The sequence below is a fragment of the Simochromis diagramma genome, unplaced genomic scaffold, assembly GCF_900408965.1.
Source record: "Simochromis diagramma unplaced genomic scaffold, fSimDia1.1 OVJJ01000486.1, whole genome shotgun sequence".
Taxonomy (NCBI): Eukaryota; Metazoa; Chordata; class Actinopteri; order Cichliformes; family Cichlidae; genus Simochromis; species Simochromis diagramma.
Window position 1 is genome coordinate 4,217,759 of NW_024387047.1, and position 19,691 is coordinate 4,237,449.

At 39.5% G+C, this 19,691-nt stretch overlaps 1 protein-coding gene across 4 annotated transcripts in view; it reads left to right on the forward strand.

Moving 5' to 3' along the window:
- Positions 1 to 15,732: 15,732 nt before the first annotated feature.
- Positions 15,733 to 19,691, forward strand: part of LOC120741655 (regulator of microtubule dynamics protein 2) — a 38,940-nt gene continuing 34,981 nt past the window's right edge. The window contains exons 1-2 of one of the 4 annotated variants that reach the window (XM_040044631.1): positions 15,733 to 15,853; positions 19,014 to 19,468. In XM_040044631.1, the coding sequence (XP_039900565.1) occupies positions 19,023 to 19,468 (446 nt within the window). In that variant the 5' untranslated portion in view covers positions 15,733 to 15,853; positions 19,014 to 19,022. Of the gene's footprint in view, positions 15,854 to 15,945; positions 17,663 to 17,697; positions 17,859 to 19,013; positions 19,469 to 19,691 lie in introns of those variants that run through there. The other 3 variants (XM_040044633.1, XM_040044632.1, XM_040044634.1) reach the window with 3 other exon arrangements.

Here is a 19,691-nt window from a genome sequence, read left to right on the forward strand (position 1 = left end):
GCTGCATGTCATGGCCACATGCTACAGTAATTCTTAACATGTTAGCAAACAACTTTACATTTATACAGAGCAGAATATTCTCATCAAGATGTGGAGTCACGGCGTGTTTGGTCATCTGATAATGGATCCAGTATTCCACTGTCCTTTTAGCTTTTCCTTGGTTTCCATTTAACTCTGGAAGAAAATGTCTGAATTCCAAGAAACCACAAAATCACATTGTATAAATAGCATAGCATGAAAATACCATGAGCAAGTTACTCGGCACATCATCATTATAAATTGTGTTTAAGAAGTCAAAGCAACAAAATCTGGTGCTAAACAAAGAAAAGAGAGATGACAGGAAGAAGGATGACTAAACCCCCAGGACTTTGGATTCAAGCAGTGTTGCTTGTTATGGTGACCCTGTGCAGTCAGGCTTCTCTCATTTTTCTCCTTCCAACTTTAGAGATGTTACAGTTGTCCTTATGTTACTTTGCCAAGGATAAATCTCTTTTGGGCTCTTGGTAGCCTAGTTGAAGGAGATGGTGTGAGCTTAACATAATCTTGTTCCCCTTGTCTGCTCCCCTGACCTCTGACGGTGGTTATTGTAGTTGGTGCTGATCTTATTGATTGTTTGTTGAATTGAGAAAACATGCAGTGATGAGTATTTTGTCTATGTTCAAACTGTGTTTCTGAAATGCTACCTGCTGTAACTCTTAGGTAACGTCGACTCTGTAGTTTAAGCGCTGAGTCTGGTGATAGATGCTGCTGCCTGCCCAAACCTGTTGCCAGAAGGCAGGAACACCGCAGGTATTTCAACTTGACACCTAAACACCAAATGAATCCCTCTGACTGACATTCCACTCCACCTCTATTTAGGTGTCCCTTTACTTTATGTAACAATACATGCCGCACAGAGTATCATACTCTGCGTTTCTCAGCTTAAAGACAGAAATTAGCTCAGAAAGGATTGTCTGGAGGCCTGTAATAACGGCTCGCGCCTCAGAAACTCTAGTATGTGTCAAAAGGAGGCAGAGAGGGAGCTGATGTGGGGGCTGCACAAATGCCAGGGATACCTCAGCCTTTATTGTATTCAGAGCCAGTGAGCGTGTGCAGAAGGTTTGAGACACCGAGCGTGTGCAGTCAAACTGAGCGTGTGCCAACAGCCGTGACACAGAGGCCAGAAAAGAGCTGGAAGGGCATTTGATCATTTGGATACAGGAACGTGTGTGGTATCAACTGAGACCATCAAAGAGGACTCTGATTGGAAGGTGCGCTGATAATTAACTCACAATTGCATCTTTCCAGTTAACAAATTAGTAGTTTCTGACCCATTTGACTGATCTAATTATGATCTAATGTTGCCTGTAAGCATCCAATATTCTCGATTAAAGGTTTAGTTAATGAATGTCCTGGAATGATCTGAGTGCTCAGAGCCAGAAGAATACCTAAACATAAAGTCGGTTCTTGTAGTAATGAAATAAAGGACCTTATGTTGCTGTAATTTAGCAATGATCATAGCAGGACAGCACATTTCAGTGAAAAGCTGCTAATAATAACTGAATTGTTTGATTCTTTTGAAGGGTTGATATAACTGAACTAATCAAGATTAAACTTTGGTATCCAAAAAAAAAAAAGATTTTCTGCTGTGTACTTTGGCTAATGTGCTAAAGATCTGCCTGTTAGCACTGAAACATTAGCATTTAGCTGCTACATCTGACTATAACAGCAGTTTTGTGCTGGTAGCATCTGTTTTCAAAACAAATCAGATGAGGTTAGAGGTTGACAGTCCTCAGTAAACTTGCCATCAGAGCAGATTTCTTTTCCCTCTTTAAACCACGTGACTCTCAGCTGAAAATAGTTTACCTTTTGGAATAATGTCAGAGGAGAAAAGTTGGAAAAGATAAGGGTTGTTGCAACATAGTAACAAGCACCGGATAAAAACACTCATTGGGCCTTAAAATGCAACAAACCTGATGGAACCAACTAGCAGAGACGTGGCAGTGACATTCAGTGACTTCAAGTGAAAGTGGGCGAATTAGTGGTGATATAAAGTTGGTGAGTCCCCAGTTTTTCTCAACTTTGAAGCAAGTGATTGAAACAACTGCCAATGAGAGTGAAGGATAGCAGATGGTTAGCCCCCAGCCACACAGGCCTAGAGACTGCTTGGTAACCACCTGACAACGACCGGTATTTAGGTAAAAACGAGTGTTACTTGACTGCTTGCAAGTTGTTGCTTGAGGTTACTGGTGGTGTGAAATGTATTGCTAAAGCTCTAGTTTTACAGGCCTAGACACCAGTCAGCATCCTGCTAGTAATCACTGGTTACTAGAGAAAAATATATATTCCCCAACTGGTTGGCGAGTGGTTGCTGGCTATTGGTAAGTGAAACTAGTTGCGATTGCTTTGGTCACTGGTAGATTTCTGCAGTTGCCTATAGTTTGTTGCCAGCTACTACAGCTGTAGTGAAACTAAAAAGAGTATAACATAAACTGAAAATAGAGACCATTTGCCTTCAAAATAAAAGTTGCAAATTTTTGGATTCATGGTAAGGGACAATTTTACTTTGATATCAAATTCCTTGGATTTTTTTAGCTTTCAGTACTGCTTAGCAGTCAGTTAGCAAGTGTTTGCAGACAAGTCAGTGTTCTGACCAGTTACACCCAGCAACAGCTTGTAACCTCCTGCAGTCGGTTAACCAGTCAGAGAATACACCTTTGTCCCTGGCAATCCGAGGTTCCCAGTGTTGCTGTAGGATCAAAGCCTTATAAAGGCCACTGCTGTCTGGACTGTCCACCAATGAGCAGCCATCAGCTACAAATCAATGGGTGATGAGCAGATTGTTTCACAACAGTTATGCATATATCCTCATTCAACGGGAACTATGACGTGCCTTTGATGTATAATCCTGGCCTTAGTCATGTAAAGCACTTACTGACTTATTTACTTACTACTAAGTTTGTCTTTGGTGATAAATTGCACTTCTTTTTCCTCTTTGGTACTTTTCCCACCTTTGAGCGACTCACACATTAAAACGACTCATAATCACTTCAAACTGTAATAGTAGTTTACAGGATTTTTGGCATGAACACCTTAAAGACTAATTAGGATGAAAGCTACTGGAGAAGTAAAGACTTTTGTTCTGTTATAGAGCTTTTGAGGTAGACATGATAGATGAGTGAGGCTTATCGGTAAGGCTTATGCAATATACTGTACTACAGCATTTGCCCTATACAATGTTGCTTTGATTTAGAAGGCAATAAATTATAGTGATATTAGAGATAGCTGCATACAGTATAGTCTGGGATTTCTTTTATCAAATCAGACTCCAGTCTTCTGTCTCCGGACAGACAGTGACTTTGTATCTATTACAGTTTATTGCAAAACAATGGATGATGATGAAGTAACCTTTAATTCAGCCAGGGCAGAGAGAAACATATATTTTCACATGCATCTGTTACCATTGCTCAGCCACTCTTTATGTTCTTCTGCTATGATTAGCAGGGATTTTTCATCCTGCTTTGTTCCACTGCAGCACCTTCCTAACCTTACAAGTCAGATCAGTCATGGAAAACCAAACTCTAAAAGGATGAGAGTCAGGCTCAAGTCCAAGCCAACAGCTTTCTTCTGCCCATGGTAGCTGGGTCATACAAAGGCTGAAGACAGAGAAACACCCCATCCCCATCTGGGAATCAAATCCCCCCACAGGGCTGATCAAACGGATATCTACACTTCTCCCATGTGGTATGTATTTGACATGGGGGGGTGCAAGGTCAGTGTTGGTCCCCGCCATCCCAATATCAGGGCTGAATCATGTGGGAAGACATATCTGACCTGCCCCATCTGTGCTTGGTTATCACCAAGTTTCTGGAGCCAGGGCTTGTCATCAAATCCAAATCTACGGCCACTGATATACAGAAGTGTCTGAACTGACCATGTGTTTCTCTCAGTGAAAATCAATTTTGGCGACTCTGTACGTCGCTATAAATGGAAATCTTTTTGTGACTATGAGTCATTCAAAATGTTTGGCCCATAAACAAAAATTGTCCAAAAACAATCCAAAAAAAGACCTAAATGCTATTTAGAAAATAAAATATTGATTTAAACATATTTTTGGAGAGCATGTTGGAAAGATTCTAAAGCTCAAACAAATAAATGTTGCCTTGTATGTTGCTCACATCCAACATGTTTCTGAAAATATCATTCTTTTAGAATCAATTCATTTTTATCTATATAGCGCCAAATCACAAAAAGAGCGGCCTTAAGGCGTTTTATATTGTCAGATAAAGACCTTACAATAATACAAAGAAAACAGAGAGCCCCAACATTCATGTAACCCCCTATAAGAAAGTGCTTTGGTGACAGTGGGAAGGAAAAGCTAAACTTTAACAGGAAGAAACCTCCTGCAGAACCAGACTCAATGAGGGGCAATCATCTGTCGCGACCGGTTGGGTGTGAGGAGCGGAAGACACAACAAAGACATGCTGTGGAAGAGAGCCAGAGGTTAAAATCATTAATAAATAAATGCAAAGTGGTGATTAAATACATAATAAATGCTCACTCTCAGTTAAATCTGAATCTATCAAACAGCTCGATGACTTTATTTTGTGTCATCCTCAGTTTTTAAGGCAAGTGAAGGCTTTTCCAATGTTTGTTGAAGATTCTCTTTTACATTGGTTGTAAGGCCCTATCTACCATAAAAGATCTCCCAGCTGGTTTCTGAATATTCAGCTTCCCTCTAAACAAGAAGAATCTCACAGTCCTTTGGTCTTTTTTTCTTTGGCAGCCTCTTCTCCCCACATTAAAGAAGTGTGGATTAAGGATACTGGTGAGGCGATTATGGATGAGTTCTTGGCAAAAGGACTATAAGGGATAAAACTATGTTCTACGATTGGGTTCAACTCAGTGTCGTATGTTTTTCTTTTTGTTCTGCTACCTGTGAAAAGTCTCTGCTGTTGCTGCAAGCTTATGACTTTCTGGGAAGACAGTTTTCATTTGTACAGCAGCACACAGAGCTGACAGCTAATCCCAGAAGTCTCTGTGATATTGGTTTCCCAAAAACTCCTCCTTTGACTCTTCCCAGAGCACTGCAATAAGACTACATTTTTTGCATGGCAGTCACTTTAGACTCTGTTCAGTGCCCACCCCAGTTTTCTAGAGAACAGAGAATATTTTATTGCACATGCTTTTGTTATTACTATTTCGCTGTATTATATGATCAGCCTGTATTTCAGTCTTGACCTCACTTGGCCTTCAAAGGATCCTACTCCAAGGACATTCTTATGTGCACAAGTATGTGAGTTAACAGTTGGTTGTTTTTTGTCTTTGTGTGCTTCTTGCAGAAAAGAATGGAAAAAAAAATAAAAGCATTCTCAAAGTTACACATTTATATATGAAAATATAAAAGCAGCGCTTGTGTGAGATGTGAGGGCATGGCATTGGTGCCTGACATTCAGTTATTCTCTGACAGGATTTCTTTTCATTTCTTGGTTGAAATGTGTTGGGTTTGACAACAGGGGCAATTCAGGTTACTAACCCACAATGAGTGGGCCTCTACGGTCCGTCTGTCATGCCTGTAATGCACTCTTTTAGAAATACGGTGGGCCCGGCTGGCGTGCATCCAGACCAGTAAAATACAGTAAGCCTGTGCATACATTTGTGAATAAAGAGGATGACAGAGGGAGTGAGAGTGTTTGAGTGGGAGATATAGCAGCAATTTAAGTTCTGTACAGGTTTTCAGTCGACACGTTCTTGTGTGTCGAGTATGTGTGTGCGTTTCTGCTTCACCAGGTGTCTGGAATGCATCTAAGCAAACAGGCAATATTTCACTCGTATGGTCTTTTGTGTCGCTGAACGGTGCACATTTAGGCCTGCAAAGAAAGCCTGAGAGTAACAAATGTTAACTTAAGGCCTCCCTGAAACAATGCCTCTCTCTGTACGCATGAAAAATTCCCCAGCAGCCTGCCATTACATTGTTTAGAATTTATATTTCCCAGAGGCGCACTTTGCCGACACATTCGGATACCAAACAAAAAGGAATGGTTTGCATTTCTCTCTTGCTGCCCTGAGGTAGCTAAACATTCATTAGTCACTGAATTAGACTTAATCAGCTCCACATCACTGTGTGATCAGCTGCAGTAACGCCCCAGGAATGTCGGTGTTATCGTTAACGCTGATGACCGACGCTGTGATTAACGGCACTACGGGGTGTGTTTATCCTTTTCCCCCGCAGCACTTACTGTTTCTTTAACATCTAGAAATAGCATTGTGCATTTAACTCGGTGACTATATTTTTCTTCCATTTAAATTTAAGTGTTTCCCTCTCCTGAGCATTTTACAGCAGGAGGAGGAAAAAATAGATAAATATTCCTGTGTCACTGGTGTTATATTACAGCACAGCTGCCAAAAATAAGATGGGACTGGTTGAAAACACAGAGTATGTGGAATAAATGAGCCAACTAACTTTGGCAGAAAGCTATTTAGCTCATAATAAATTATAAAATAGGAACAGGAAAATTTTATATTTATTTCTGTTCAGGCTGACACAAAATCAAGTGGAAATTAGGGTAGAGGGCAAAGTCAATCTAGTTATTTTCCCCCTCGGACTCTATTTTCCTCCTACCTTTCATCCTCGTGCATGCTTCCAGTGCATTTTCACATATTTTAAAAGCCTTAAAGGCAGAAAAGGAAGAAAAGAAAGAGGAGGTAAGTCTGTGAAAAAAGAGTAAGAGAAGAGGACAGAAATAGTTGAGGGTGTGTAGGCCCGGCTCTGACCACTGGCATGCATGAGGAAGCAGCCTCCATTCCACAGGCCAGCGGACGGTTTAGAGACACTACAGAGCACACAGCTCAGCAGCCCACATGCAAGTCCACTGGCCTTCCCCACCCTCGGCTATTCTGGGCCTCTTTGCCACTGTGGTGGCTTTCACTCAGCAACCACACAAATAAAGCCTGAGCAAGAAAAACATGAGAAACTGGAGGTAGAGGAGAGGAGGGGGAGGAGATGCATTGTTTACTGTTTATCTTGTTTTTTTTTTTTAATTCCCACTTGCCAACATATGGTTAGGGAGCTGATTTACGGGACTGCGGCGTCGCTAAAACAAAGTCATCTAGCCGGAGTTTACAATAAGCTGGCACGAGCATCTCCCAAAGGTTTAAAGGATAAATCTGCTTTATGTAACTGAAGTCTTATTTTTTCTGTCATGATGTTGTTCTCAGTAGGTGAGAAGGTAAGTACGGGAGGTCAAAGTTAAACTCAAAGTTAGATGATAATCAGTGATTGGCAATCATCAGCTTGGGCCCTTGCTTTCTTTTTAGATACGGTTGTCTAACCGGATGGTTAGTTTTTGAACCTATGCGATCATGTTTCATGTCACTCGTGTTTTTGCTAACAGTATCACCACATTCCCAGTGTCAGCTATCAACTTGGCGAGTACGGTGTCATTAAAGCTTTTACGAAGGATGGAAAATAAGACTCGGAATGATCCTTTAAAAAGGAAGCACCGCCCAAGTTACAGTTAAATTATGTGAGTCTTATTTTCATTACTCTGCTGTTAAAATACTGATAACATAGCTAAAATTCTAGGATGTGGCGTGGTCACTTGTCTGCCCACAGGAAATGAGCAAATCAGATGCTATCACAAGTCAATAGTAGCGGGTGAGCAGTAAAAACTGACTACTTTACCATAAGTAGATTCACTGAGCATAGAGTTTAATTTTTTAAGATTCTTTTAAAAACGTTATTACTAATTCCTGTTAAACTTAAAGGACTAAATTTGATAAAAGAGTATAAAAAGTCACGTCAGAATATTTGTCATGCAATAAAAATACACTCATCATTTCACAATAGTCTCTTAAGTCATCGTACTGTGATATAAAAACCTGTGGCCAATGAATCAGCGTCACCAAGAGCCACTGAGAGGCGGTGCCAGAGATTCTTCTCATTCGTGTTTAATGATTTATCCGTGGGGATGTGGAATTAGTAGTAAATACATGAGTAAATCTGGATGCAGATGTGTGGGATTTGAAAGTGACGCACAACACAAGCATTTGTTTTAACGTTTACCTAAGGAGGAAGTGAAATCCTTGGGATTAAAACTGTCTCGGGCCAAGATATGGTCATGTCTAATGTTTTAAAGTAAAATAAACAAACATAAAAAGTAGTATTTCACAGAAGCGAGATGCGAGTGGCAGAATATACAGCTAAGCCCGCAGTTATTCATACCCTGCTTGTTTGTTTTTTGTGAAGCAGTGTCTGTCATTTACCTAATTAACTTGCCAAAGGGCTCAAATACTTAATAGTAGAATAGTACGATTTAATGCTTTTTAACTTTTAACATGGACAGTTAAGAATAATGCAAAATGTCAGTGTTTATAATTACACATACCCGTCATAGCAATCAATAGAATATTCTTTTTGCTTAATCGCATCTTCTACTTTGTCATTGTAGTTCGTAACCATGATCCTGCATTTAACTTCCTGTATCCTAAACCACTCCTTCTTGCCGTAGACCTCCAGCTGAGTTAGGTTGAAGGCCTTGAATTTCAGCTCCTTCAGCAAATTTTCATTGGCGCTGAGGTCGGGACTTTGAAATGCCCACTTCTAAACCTTCACACGATTATTGGTGAACTTACTGCTGTGAAGTTACGGCATAAACCCAGATTAGAGGTTGAATATCTTGCACTTTCTTCAAGGGTCATGATCATGATCCATTCGACCTTGACCACAGTTCCCACCATCATGCTTCCTTGCTTTTGTCCTCCATACAAAGGCTGTGCCCATGTGTCCAGAAAGCTCAAGTTTTGTTTCCTAAGACCACAAAATAAATAACCAGAAAGCTTCTCCCTTCTCCAAGCGCTGTTTTGTAAATGCCAAATGTGCTTTCAGAAGCATGGGCTTGAGCACAAACATAATGAAGAGTTCACTGAAGTGTAGCCCTTGAAATTTGTATCCACTAGTTTGACAGATTCTTCAGGATGGCCTTGGAAGTGGTTATTGGATTGCTAATGACTTCCATGCCAAGACTGGGGACACTTTGAACTTCCAACCTGGAACTTTCAAAGTGTCTGAGTGTTCTTGAGCTTCCCATGATGGATTGTACAGTAGCCTTGTGAACTTGGAATCGTTTTGCAGCCGTGTTTTAGCTTTGAACCTCTTTATGGGCAGTCACAAGGTTCAGGTTACTTACTTTAGTTCACAGGAATATTTGGTCTGCAGTAAATAAGTCATCCATCCACATTTTCAAAACAAACACAGACAACCAAAAACAGACCAACATAACACAACACATAAATAAATAATTATAAAAGAGAATCCACGTAGCATCATGGGGGCTAGCAAAATCTTGACCTCAAGTCAACACTGAGCTCCTCAGTCTTTATCACAGTAACATTTGATATATTGGCAACATGTGATTTTAGAATCATGGTGCAGGAAATTTAGATTTTTAATCAAAACTAAAATGTTTTGAAGTTGTGACGTTTATAAGAATTTTTGTATTTTGCCTTAAAATTAGAGGATAATTATCGATGTCAATAAAACTAAAAAAGTGTTTATACCTATTGTACCACCATTACTTATATATTTTTGCAGATAAACATAAAGGATAGACATTGTTTCACAATACATAAAAACAGGGAAGGCGTATGAATAATTGCCAGCTTAACTGTAGGTTAGGATGACCCTCAGCTTAGTATATGTGACAAAGAACAGGCAGAAGCACAGCTAGCATTCCAATAAACAAGAAACACTGTGACTGAGCATTCCAGCTAGGGTCCAGCTTGTCCTGACTCCGACTGAAGTGTCTTTGCTTGTTGTGGAATTTTTGTGGGTGGGTGGGGGGCTTCCTCTGGCTGCTGGCTAACACTGTCAACACTGACTACAAGTACAGATAAACTCTGCTTCTCTTCCTGTCTATAGCCACTTTCTTATTTTCTCTAAGTCCTCTTGATGAGGTTGATTGAATTATTTGTATTTTTAAATCTTTGTTCAGATCTCTAGTAAAATCTTCATAGAGCTACTTTAACTCTTGGTTGGACTACTGCCACATATGTGCACATCTGGGAGCCACTTTTCATTTATTTTATATACTCTGGTTAAAAGTATCTCACTATGGCCGGACATGAGCTCACAAGACAGAAGAATCAAAGTTTTTGCTGTCCTAGCTGCTAGTGTGTAATGATATTGTCGTGACGATCAATGTTGGAGAAAAGTCTGACATGGGTTTGGCCAGTGCGAACTAGAATGTAACCTTTATGTCCTCTGATAGCAGCACTTTAGGAAAAAGAAGAAAACACAATGATTTAAAGATTTCAGACAAAGTGTTGGATGGTGCAGCAGTTCAATGTGAGATGAATAAAACATTTGCAACTACATGAAACAAGCTCTTTGTAGTTCCTTTCTTTAATCTTACCTTTTATACTGTGTCTACATTCCCATCAGCATAGAAAGCACGATTTACACCGACTGAGGACAGACAACATTAATAGCTGTGAACTCTGTGATGTTGTGTACGACTCACCTCTTTCTCGGCGTGATAGTGAATTCAGTAGATTGACCATTCCATTTTTTATGAAATCATTAAAGATTGATTAAAAGAAAACAAAGAAGCACTACAACTTCTGTTGCTCTTTGAAGCAACAGAGTCTCCTGAGACTACTGCACATGCTGAATTATTAGCTTCTCGCTGTATTTGGCTTCATTTCATTGTTCACACTCTATAGTACAGTCTGCAACTGAGGGCATGATTCCAGTGTAATTAAATGTTATTTAAGTCAGGCTATATTATTACATCTTACAGTTTCTTTTTTATTTTATTTTACTAGTTTACCTGGGTTTTTTCCTTTATTAAATTGTGGGGGTATTTTTAGGGGCAAGCTTTAAGATGTTCAGCCCTGATATTGTAATAGAGACAAAACACTTTATGAGGCCAGCTGACTCATGGTAACATAGACATCACAGTTTCAATATGCTTTTGAAAATGTTTCCTGGTCTGAAGAGTCGTGATTTCTGCTGTGAAATTCAGATCTTAGTTTAAGGATTTGATGTAAACAACCTAAAAGCTTGGATGCTTCGATCCATCCTGCCTCGCATTAGTGGTTCAAAAAAATTGGGATTCATTCATGTTATGTTCTCGTTGGCGTATACTGTAGTTAAAGTGTTTCAAAAAAAATTGTTCTCCAAAATTTCGATGATGGAATTATGTTTAAGTCACCAGTAAATATGGAATTTGGAACTTCTTTAAAACAAAATGTGAAAACCTGGGTGGGCTTTTGCTAGTAATACAAACGAGGTTAACATCAGCTAGCAGGTTAGCATTCACATTAGCTTAGATGTTAGTGTAATGTTTACTAGCAGCTAACATGGTTATTTAGCAACTTTCTACTCAATTGAATAAATGTGATTCTTATTCACCTGAAGACTCACATATTTATACAGTGTTTTTACTTCCACCTAAACACTTTTAACTAAGATTCCCACTCTCTCACACAGAAGCACAGAGACTAAAGTCTGGGCAAGTTTGGGCAAGGTGCTAAACTCTAAGGTTTAGCACCTTGCCCAAGGAGTGTTTGATACATGGACTGTAGGGATCTCGGATCAAACTACTGGCCTTCTGATTAGTCCCGCTCTAAATGGCTCCACCTGATCCACAGCCGACCCAAATGTTCAAGTTCTTCATATCTTTTTATTTTTTTATGATGTGGTTGATTTTATTAGACACTGAATTATTTTGGATTATTTGGTCATCTGGGAGAGTGCTATTCTGACATCTGTTCCTATATATATTCTTTACTATATTGGTAATGATAGGCGTAAAAGCTCAAAAAAGATATTTTAAAACACATTACAGACTTGCATGGCATTATGGCTTTGGTGTTTTGTACAGACAGTAAGTGGAGCTTGATTTGCACTTGATAATATCTAATTATCTTATTTTGGTCTACCTGAGTAGAGCAGACATAATGTAACCAGATAGACATGACTCATACTGTCCTCACCTTGACATGCACAAATGCTGACTGGATAATGTGTCTGGAGCTGTCGACATCAAGTGCAGGCTGTGTTTAAGAGCAGATTATCTTGATCTTGGATTTATTCTCTTCTCAGCCACACAGGGCTGTTGTGTCTCAGTCAGCAGAGACTAGTGATGAAACTTAGTTTGTTCTATTAAAATAAAGACTTGCTGAGGATGCTGAGGTTGAGCAATGTGTCCCGTTGCAACTAATATCCAGTCCTGACAGTGATCCTCATCCACAGCTCGTCCATCTGGTGCATCTCAACACTAATTCTTTAGGCGCCACCTTCTGGCCACATCTTGCCTACATATAAAAAAAGAAAGAAAAAAAAGCACTTTCACTTTCATTTTACCACTGACTTTATGTAGCTTACTTACATACATGCAGAGTAATTTCAATGAGATAAATAATTAACATATTTTTCCCCTTTACAGCACAGGATGACCTTCATACATAAATTTAAAATACTGACAGCTGAAATGTTGTTGATAGACTGCATTAATCTCTCAGAAGATAAGTGTCATGACCTTGTGTGTTTACATAGTAAATGGAGAGGACAGGGAGGTTTGATCAAAGTTCAAGGACAGCTATGTGCTGCTGTTGTATTTGGCTGTGCTGTTAGGCAATCATGTAGTCCTACCAAGTACTCCATGTTTTGAGTAGATAAACATTTTTATTGTTGTGGACAAAAATCTCAAGAGAAATCTGGCCCACAAATTTGCGAGTGATGTGTATCTCCTTCTGGAGGAATGCTCAGTGTCCGATTGCATGACTGATTGTCACTGCAGGGGAGGATACAAGGAAGGAAGAAATCATTAAACTACGCAATCAAAAGTCACAGAGAGGTCTCTCGATGCAATCGGCCTGTCTTAGGTTTTCCTAGAATTCATAACTTGTTAACCCCAAAATCCCCCTTAAAGCTGCTATTGGTTGAATTTTGAAATGATCAGATTAGAAGCCATTGGACCAAATAAATGGCCAGGATGGAAATCTGTGCAACGCAAGCTAATTCACTTCATAACCAATATGAAACGCTGCAAAACTGTGCATGAATTAGAAAACTGGTGTAGTTAATAAAACAACTGTAACACGTTTACCTTTAAAACGCAGTTTTGATGTCATATTGATGATTTGTATAGTCTTTAAGCAACAATCTGACACATTATGGTGTGGTGAGTGCTATTGAAAGTGACTTCGCTTAATATAAGACATGCACAGCACCGACAAGTCAGGTAAGTGAAGACAGTGCCCTAACCCCTTAATGCCTAGTGTGTCATATTTGATAAATACAGGGTTTTTTCAGTTGTTGAGACTTCTACATCAGCAGTGTGATTTCCCCCCCTGAAAACCTGAATAAATTGCATTTTAAGCAATTAAAAAACAAGCCGCCAGATGTCACAAATAAATTACAAATTAAAAGTCATGTATGTAAATTTAAATTTTAAATAATTTTGTCAGATGGCTCAATAAATTGTTAATTTTCCAAAAAAAACCCCCCAAAAAACTAGAATTTTCTGGCAATTATTTCAGATTTTAAGCTTTAACAGGCTAATCCTCCAACAGGGTCGCCATTACCAAACTTGACCTGGGTGGATGCAAATATATATATTCTGGCTTCGGTAGAATATGTTTACAGTTTTGGGTATGGCAATTATAATCATTTTTGTTTCAGAACATAGAGTGCATTTATTTCTGTTTGCCACACCATGGTGCAGTGACCGTCAGAGAAGGGAACGGGAGTTTGATTAGACAAGGGAGAAAATGATGTTTCCTGTTGAACCTATGTTTCTACCAAGCAATATTTTTAGGAAAGAAAACAACAGGAAACAGCTGAAATACTCATTTTGTCTGATACAACAAAAGAAAAAACAGACTTGGGATTTTATGTAAATGTCCATACAACATCAACATAAAAATGCTGGGGTTATGGTTAACCTGCCATACAGAAAAAAGAGAGCATAAAAAAATTAATGCAAGAAGAGATGATTAATTTGAAAATGATGAGGAGACAGAAGTTCAAGGCCACTTAATGTTCACTTAATCTCTGTTATCGTCTATACTTTGACTGCATTCAGTTAGAAAAATAGTTATTACTTGTGCATACTTTTACAGCTCAAGCCAAAATTATGTAGGAAACGGACACTGATTCATTTGGCAATGGGAAAAGGGAAGACAGCTCGCCATGCAAACATGCAGGAATGCTATTCATGCTGCTGAGTAATACCGCAGTTGGAAGCCGCTATTGCAGACTGACGGGAATACTTTTAAACTGGGATCATGTCTTGGAAAAAATATTCATGTTTCATCCACAGATGAAGCCTGAAAAACTAATTTTGGTTAACCCAGTTAACCTGCCAGACACCATAGCATAAGCCCCCACACAAGCAGGACCATGACTTTCAGCAGGAAGAATTTCAGTTTAACTGGGATGCAACTCACAGGTTTGTGTTGATTTTTGTTGGTTTTCTAACCTTGGGGGACATACACATTAATTCACTACAGCTGAGACTCTTGGCAGACCTGAGGATAAGAACACTGAGTGCTTGCAGCTGAGATAGTCATCAGGTAGTGCTGTGAGTTAGACTTCCCCAGCTCCTCACGAACGTGATGTTGTGCATTCTGTTACACAACAGTAGCCACATCTTCATGGCTGAATGAGTCTTTAAACTATCTGTTAACACGGCACGCAACTGATACAGAAGTTTTTCCTCCCACTGAGGTAGGCATGTCATGCACATGAACACTCCTACTACAAGACCGACAGGGAACAATGAGGCTTCACACTGTGGTTTGTGTGTGCAGTTCTGATAGCGATGCCTTATTTCTCCCACATATTGTTTGACAGCTGTGATGAGCTTCTGTGTGTGCACAAAGGCAATTCTGCGATATGAAAGTTTTGGCAGATGCGTGCTGAGTGGATAAAACAAAATCGTTGACAATATCTGCTCATCTCCAAGCTTTGACCCGACGGGAGCAAGGCCATGGCTGGGTGCACCTCTCTTATCGCCATATCTTCATCTGTGGGGCCAACCCAGAGCTGCTGGCCAAGCTTTGTTTTTTTTTTCTTCTCCTTTTTGCACCACCATGCCTCTGGGTTTCAGGTGGGCTTTTTGTTCCCTGTGGTAACTGGATGCAGGCTGTGGGCTAAGGAACAATACAGCTTTCAGAGAGCAAGGAAGAAACTGCACGTAGCGATTCCCACGGCATATTATGCAAGGGAACTCCTCATTACCCCTGTTTTCAAGAAAGTGTGCTTACCTCCCTCTCTATAGGCTAAAGGAAACATCCATTTAGAGATCTCATGTTCATCTTCCAAATCAAATAAACACAGTCAACTTAGAAAGAAGTCATTTATGTAATTCACCCACTCGTAAGGTCAGCAAGGACATTTGTTGGTTGTTTTCTTTTCCCTCCCCTGAATGAAATGTTTCTCAAACCATTAATCATGAACTTGTCTTTATGTGCAGATTAAAAAAAAGCATGAAGGAAGAAGAAGATCAGCTAATACTAATGTAAATAAACAGAAAAGGATGATAAAAAAAATACAAAACTCAATGATTTTTGGCCTTTGCCATAATTCAAGGTCACCTTTTTGGGGATTTGTATTGGACATGATATATGTTGATAACTAGGGAAACTCTATCAGATAAAGCTTGATATCCTTGAAGATCTTTTTTTTTAGGCTTTAGTGCTTCTCTGTTTAATCAGACCATGTAAGGACAGTTCCATGACTGCAGAGTGCAGGTCCAAGGTTTATGCAGTGATAATACGTGTGCTTAGCAGTTTTTTTAAATCCTGGAGGACATTCTGCTCAGGCTCACTGCAGAGAGACACTTGTGTGAGTGAAGCATACACAGCGGTGAGTCATTGTTTGTGCTTATTATTTCAGAATAATTGCTACTAGTTTTACATAAAAGGATTTTTAAAAACTAATTAGATGACAAAGCCTTTGCACTTTCGTTAGAGATTGTAATTGTAAAGAACATAACATTTTGAAGCAGTTATTATCTGTGTTTTCTAAATGCAGTTCTGGCACATTTGCTATTGTAGTGGACCTTGATCACTCTTTGCCTGATTATTAACTCGCATGTTGAAGCCAAGTTGAGAAAAAATTGAAGCGAGGAATGTTTAGAAACTGAAAAATAAATTGACAGATGCAACAAGTAAAGTTTAAAAAAGGTGACTGCAGTGCAAACATTGGAGTGCAACAAGAAGGAAAAAGATCTGAATGGCATATAAGGATGTTGTTTGTGCATTATCCATTTCATATCAAAGCTCACTTTATCAACATGAAGGACATGTTTCACAGAGATAGTTGGAAGATAGGAAAAGGCATGTTCTGTGATTTGTTTTTGTTCTGTTAGAGTGTAGGCCTGTACTGCCACGTAGAGCATATGTGAGCACACGTTCAGCTGAATATACAGTAATGTGCAAAAATCTTTAGTCAACCCTATTTCATTTCTTATTCTTCAGAAATAGTTTTCCAGGATTCTTGAAAGATGTCAAAGCTCTTCTTTACATGTTTGCTGCCTTTTGTTCTGTACTCAGCCAATCCATGGTTGATAGTATTCCATTATGTGAAAACTTTGAAAGCCCTTTAGACAATCTGGAGAGCCTTCAAAACAATATAGTCTGTCTCTTGGGAAGAAAAATAAAAATAGGACAGGGCTAGATCAATGCTTTTGCACACTACACAGTAAGCAGTATTAGAATTGTTAAAATTAGAGCTGGAGCCTGAGAAGTCTCTTCCATCAAAGCCACATCGTGCTCTATGCATGTAAGCACAGTGTAGCACAGATAAGCATATTTGACAGCCAATAGGGTTTTAGCTGCATCAGTGGGAGTAACTGAAATGGTCCACCCACATTCTGCCTGGTGAAATAGAAGCAGTGGCTCTTACACCGTTGCTTCTCCCAAATGAACATACTCAAAATAAATCAGTAACTAACAAAATAAAGTTTCTTGTGCACTGAGGGTAGAGGGTAGAAAGGATTGTTTTTATGAATGGCTTAAATACAGACAGGGAAGCAGACCTAATGTAAATTTGGAGTTTTCTTTCTACTAAACATGTCATTAGTGGCCCTGTGATGCATTAGTGACCTTTGCAGGGAGTATCTTGCTTATCACCCTATGACAGCTATGCCATGAGAACCTTCTGTCCCCTCAGAATAAGAGGTTAAGAAAAGGGATAGATGAATAAATTAATAATTTTAGAAATGTCTCATTGAAATTTAAAATGTGATTTTCAAGAGAAATCTTGTGACAGCAGAAACTGAAGCGGTAGCAGAAATTACAACAGATATATTATAATAGCTATGCATTAAATATCTGAAGTGGCCAAAAAGGGCTCAATAAAATATAATGTAGAACACAGATAAGGCACAATAGCGCAGTGACAAAAGTCATTGCAATACAGGCTTTCTTTATTATTATTATTTTCTTTTTTTCATATATATAGCCCATTCATAAACTCGTCGACAGCATTCTATTTACCAGTTTAACCAAATATATTAAACATAAGCACACAGAACCATCAGCAATCAATTTTTGTTTTTGGCACATAACCGGAACTCTTCCTTTCGGCGCCTGAGCCAGCACGGAATGTTTTTGCTGTCGCACCAGATAGCTGTTAAGCCGACAAGTGCCTCCTTCCCTACCTTACAGTAAGGTGTATATTAATGTCACTTTTCATTACTTTTACGTACATTTTGTTCATGTAAGACCTCGAGATGATTCTCTGTTACTGAAAGCGATCAATTTATGTTTTTGTATCTGTGTGACGTTAGCGTGTCGCTCTGTTTTTAACGTTGGCACATCGTTTGGTAACTGGCGACTAAGAGCTAGCAGCATAACTTCATGATATTGTAAGCTAATTAACACAGATATGTTCTGTGCTTCTAGTGAAGCTGTGGTATCTCGTAGGGTACTGCTAAGGAAAACCGTGAAAGCTTTTAAATTTCTTAATGTGCTCGGGCTGCAATAGCTGCTGTTTGACTGCTGGCTGACACGCTCCCTTGAAGATTATGTGTTGATCCAATTATCTGAGGCTAGCCACTACTAGCATATGTCTTTGTAAACACTTTGTTGCTGACCAATGTTAGAAATTTTCAGTGCTGGCAGAGTCTCGTTTTATGTGTTTCATATCTGGTGCTTCGTTAATCAGAAAGGGGTTCAAATGCTAAAGTTGGACGGAAGTGTAATGTGAATTTAAATGCCATGATCATTTGTCTTAAAGAAAGCAAAGTATAGCCTATTATCCAAACAGGGGAATGTTGTTTTCCGTATAGTTAAACTCTCGCTGTTGTGTCCTTGCTTCACTTTAAGTAGACCCTGTGCAGGCAAATCTTTCTGCAAGAACTAAGTACTTATTGAAATCAGTGTTGACAATGCTCCTTTCAGACACTGATCATTCATGCAAGTCATGAGACACATGTGAGTGAAAGGGCTTTTGTTTTTCTCTGTTAGCATGGTGGAAAAAAATATATCATTTTAAATATAAATATAATATAAATTTTCAATATTTTCCATCATTTTTTTAAGGATGTGAAAATCAAATATATTTTAAACCCATTACATTGAAGCTATAGTGTTTCAAGCACTTTAAAAGCTCAAAAAATGTAGCAAACTTATCATAACATATTAAACTCATTTTGAGTTTGAGGAAATGGCTGTTCAAACAGTATAAATACAATATATCTCTGAGTTTAGTTCAGTTCACAAAACCACAGTCATGTAGAAGAATGCTGGCATGAGAGCTGCGCTTATGACAATTATAGACACCCTTCATGGGGAGGGTGAGCCACAGAAGGTCAATGCTGAAATGGCTGCTTGTTGGCAATAGTGTTGTATCAAAATGTACTCATGCAAAGCTGACTAGAAGGGAGAAGTGTGGTAAGAAAAGGTGTGAAAGCAAAAGGGATGGCCGCAGCCTCAAAAGAATTAACTACAATCTTCCTTTCACAGCAAAGTTTCTGCAGTCAGTGACCCTCAGGTTGTTTTTTTTCTTTGCGTATCTTCAGGTTTGCAGGATGGCCCAGACAGACAGCAAGGTACTGGTTTTGGGAGCGTTGGCTGGAGTGGCTGGTGTCAGCTTGGCTGTGGTGTGTTACCAAAGTTTTAGGTCTCGGCGAAGAGGCTCGTGCCCGGGATTCCAATTTCACCGCACTAATGAGCAAGGGTATGGTCTCACGCTGGTGGATGGTCCTGGTCTGCCCAGCGGTCAGGCCGAAGTGCTGGATCGCCTTGAAGCCCTGATTCAGTGTGTGTCGGAGCTGAAGGATGAAATGAAGGCGTTGAAGAACGCTCTGCCATCGCTGCAAGACCAGGTCAGAGAGGAGTTCAGGGGACGTGAAGAGGCGCGGCGAACTGGCTCTCTGCACAGGATTACGCCAACACGAAGGAAAAGAACTGCAGCCACTGTCGCTGAGGCCAGAGCTACAGGCCGGAGCTCAGAGGAAGCAGAGAGTGAAGGAGGGTGAGTACTTTAAAAGCTGAAAACAGTTTTCCCTTTTTATTATCTGGTTAGAGATTTCTTAAAAATGTCTGAGCAAATGTACAACAACATCAGAATCTTTTCCATTAACAGATTCTATGACAGTAATATGCTTTCCTGAATTGTCTGTCTCTGAGCAAGCCATAGAAGTCATTTGACTTCCTCCAAAGCGCTCTTTTGCTCACATACACATAGATACATATAG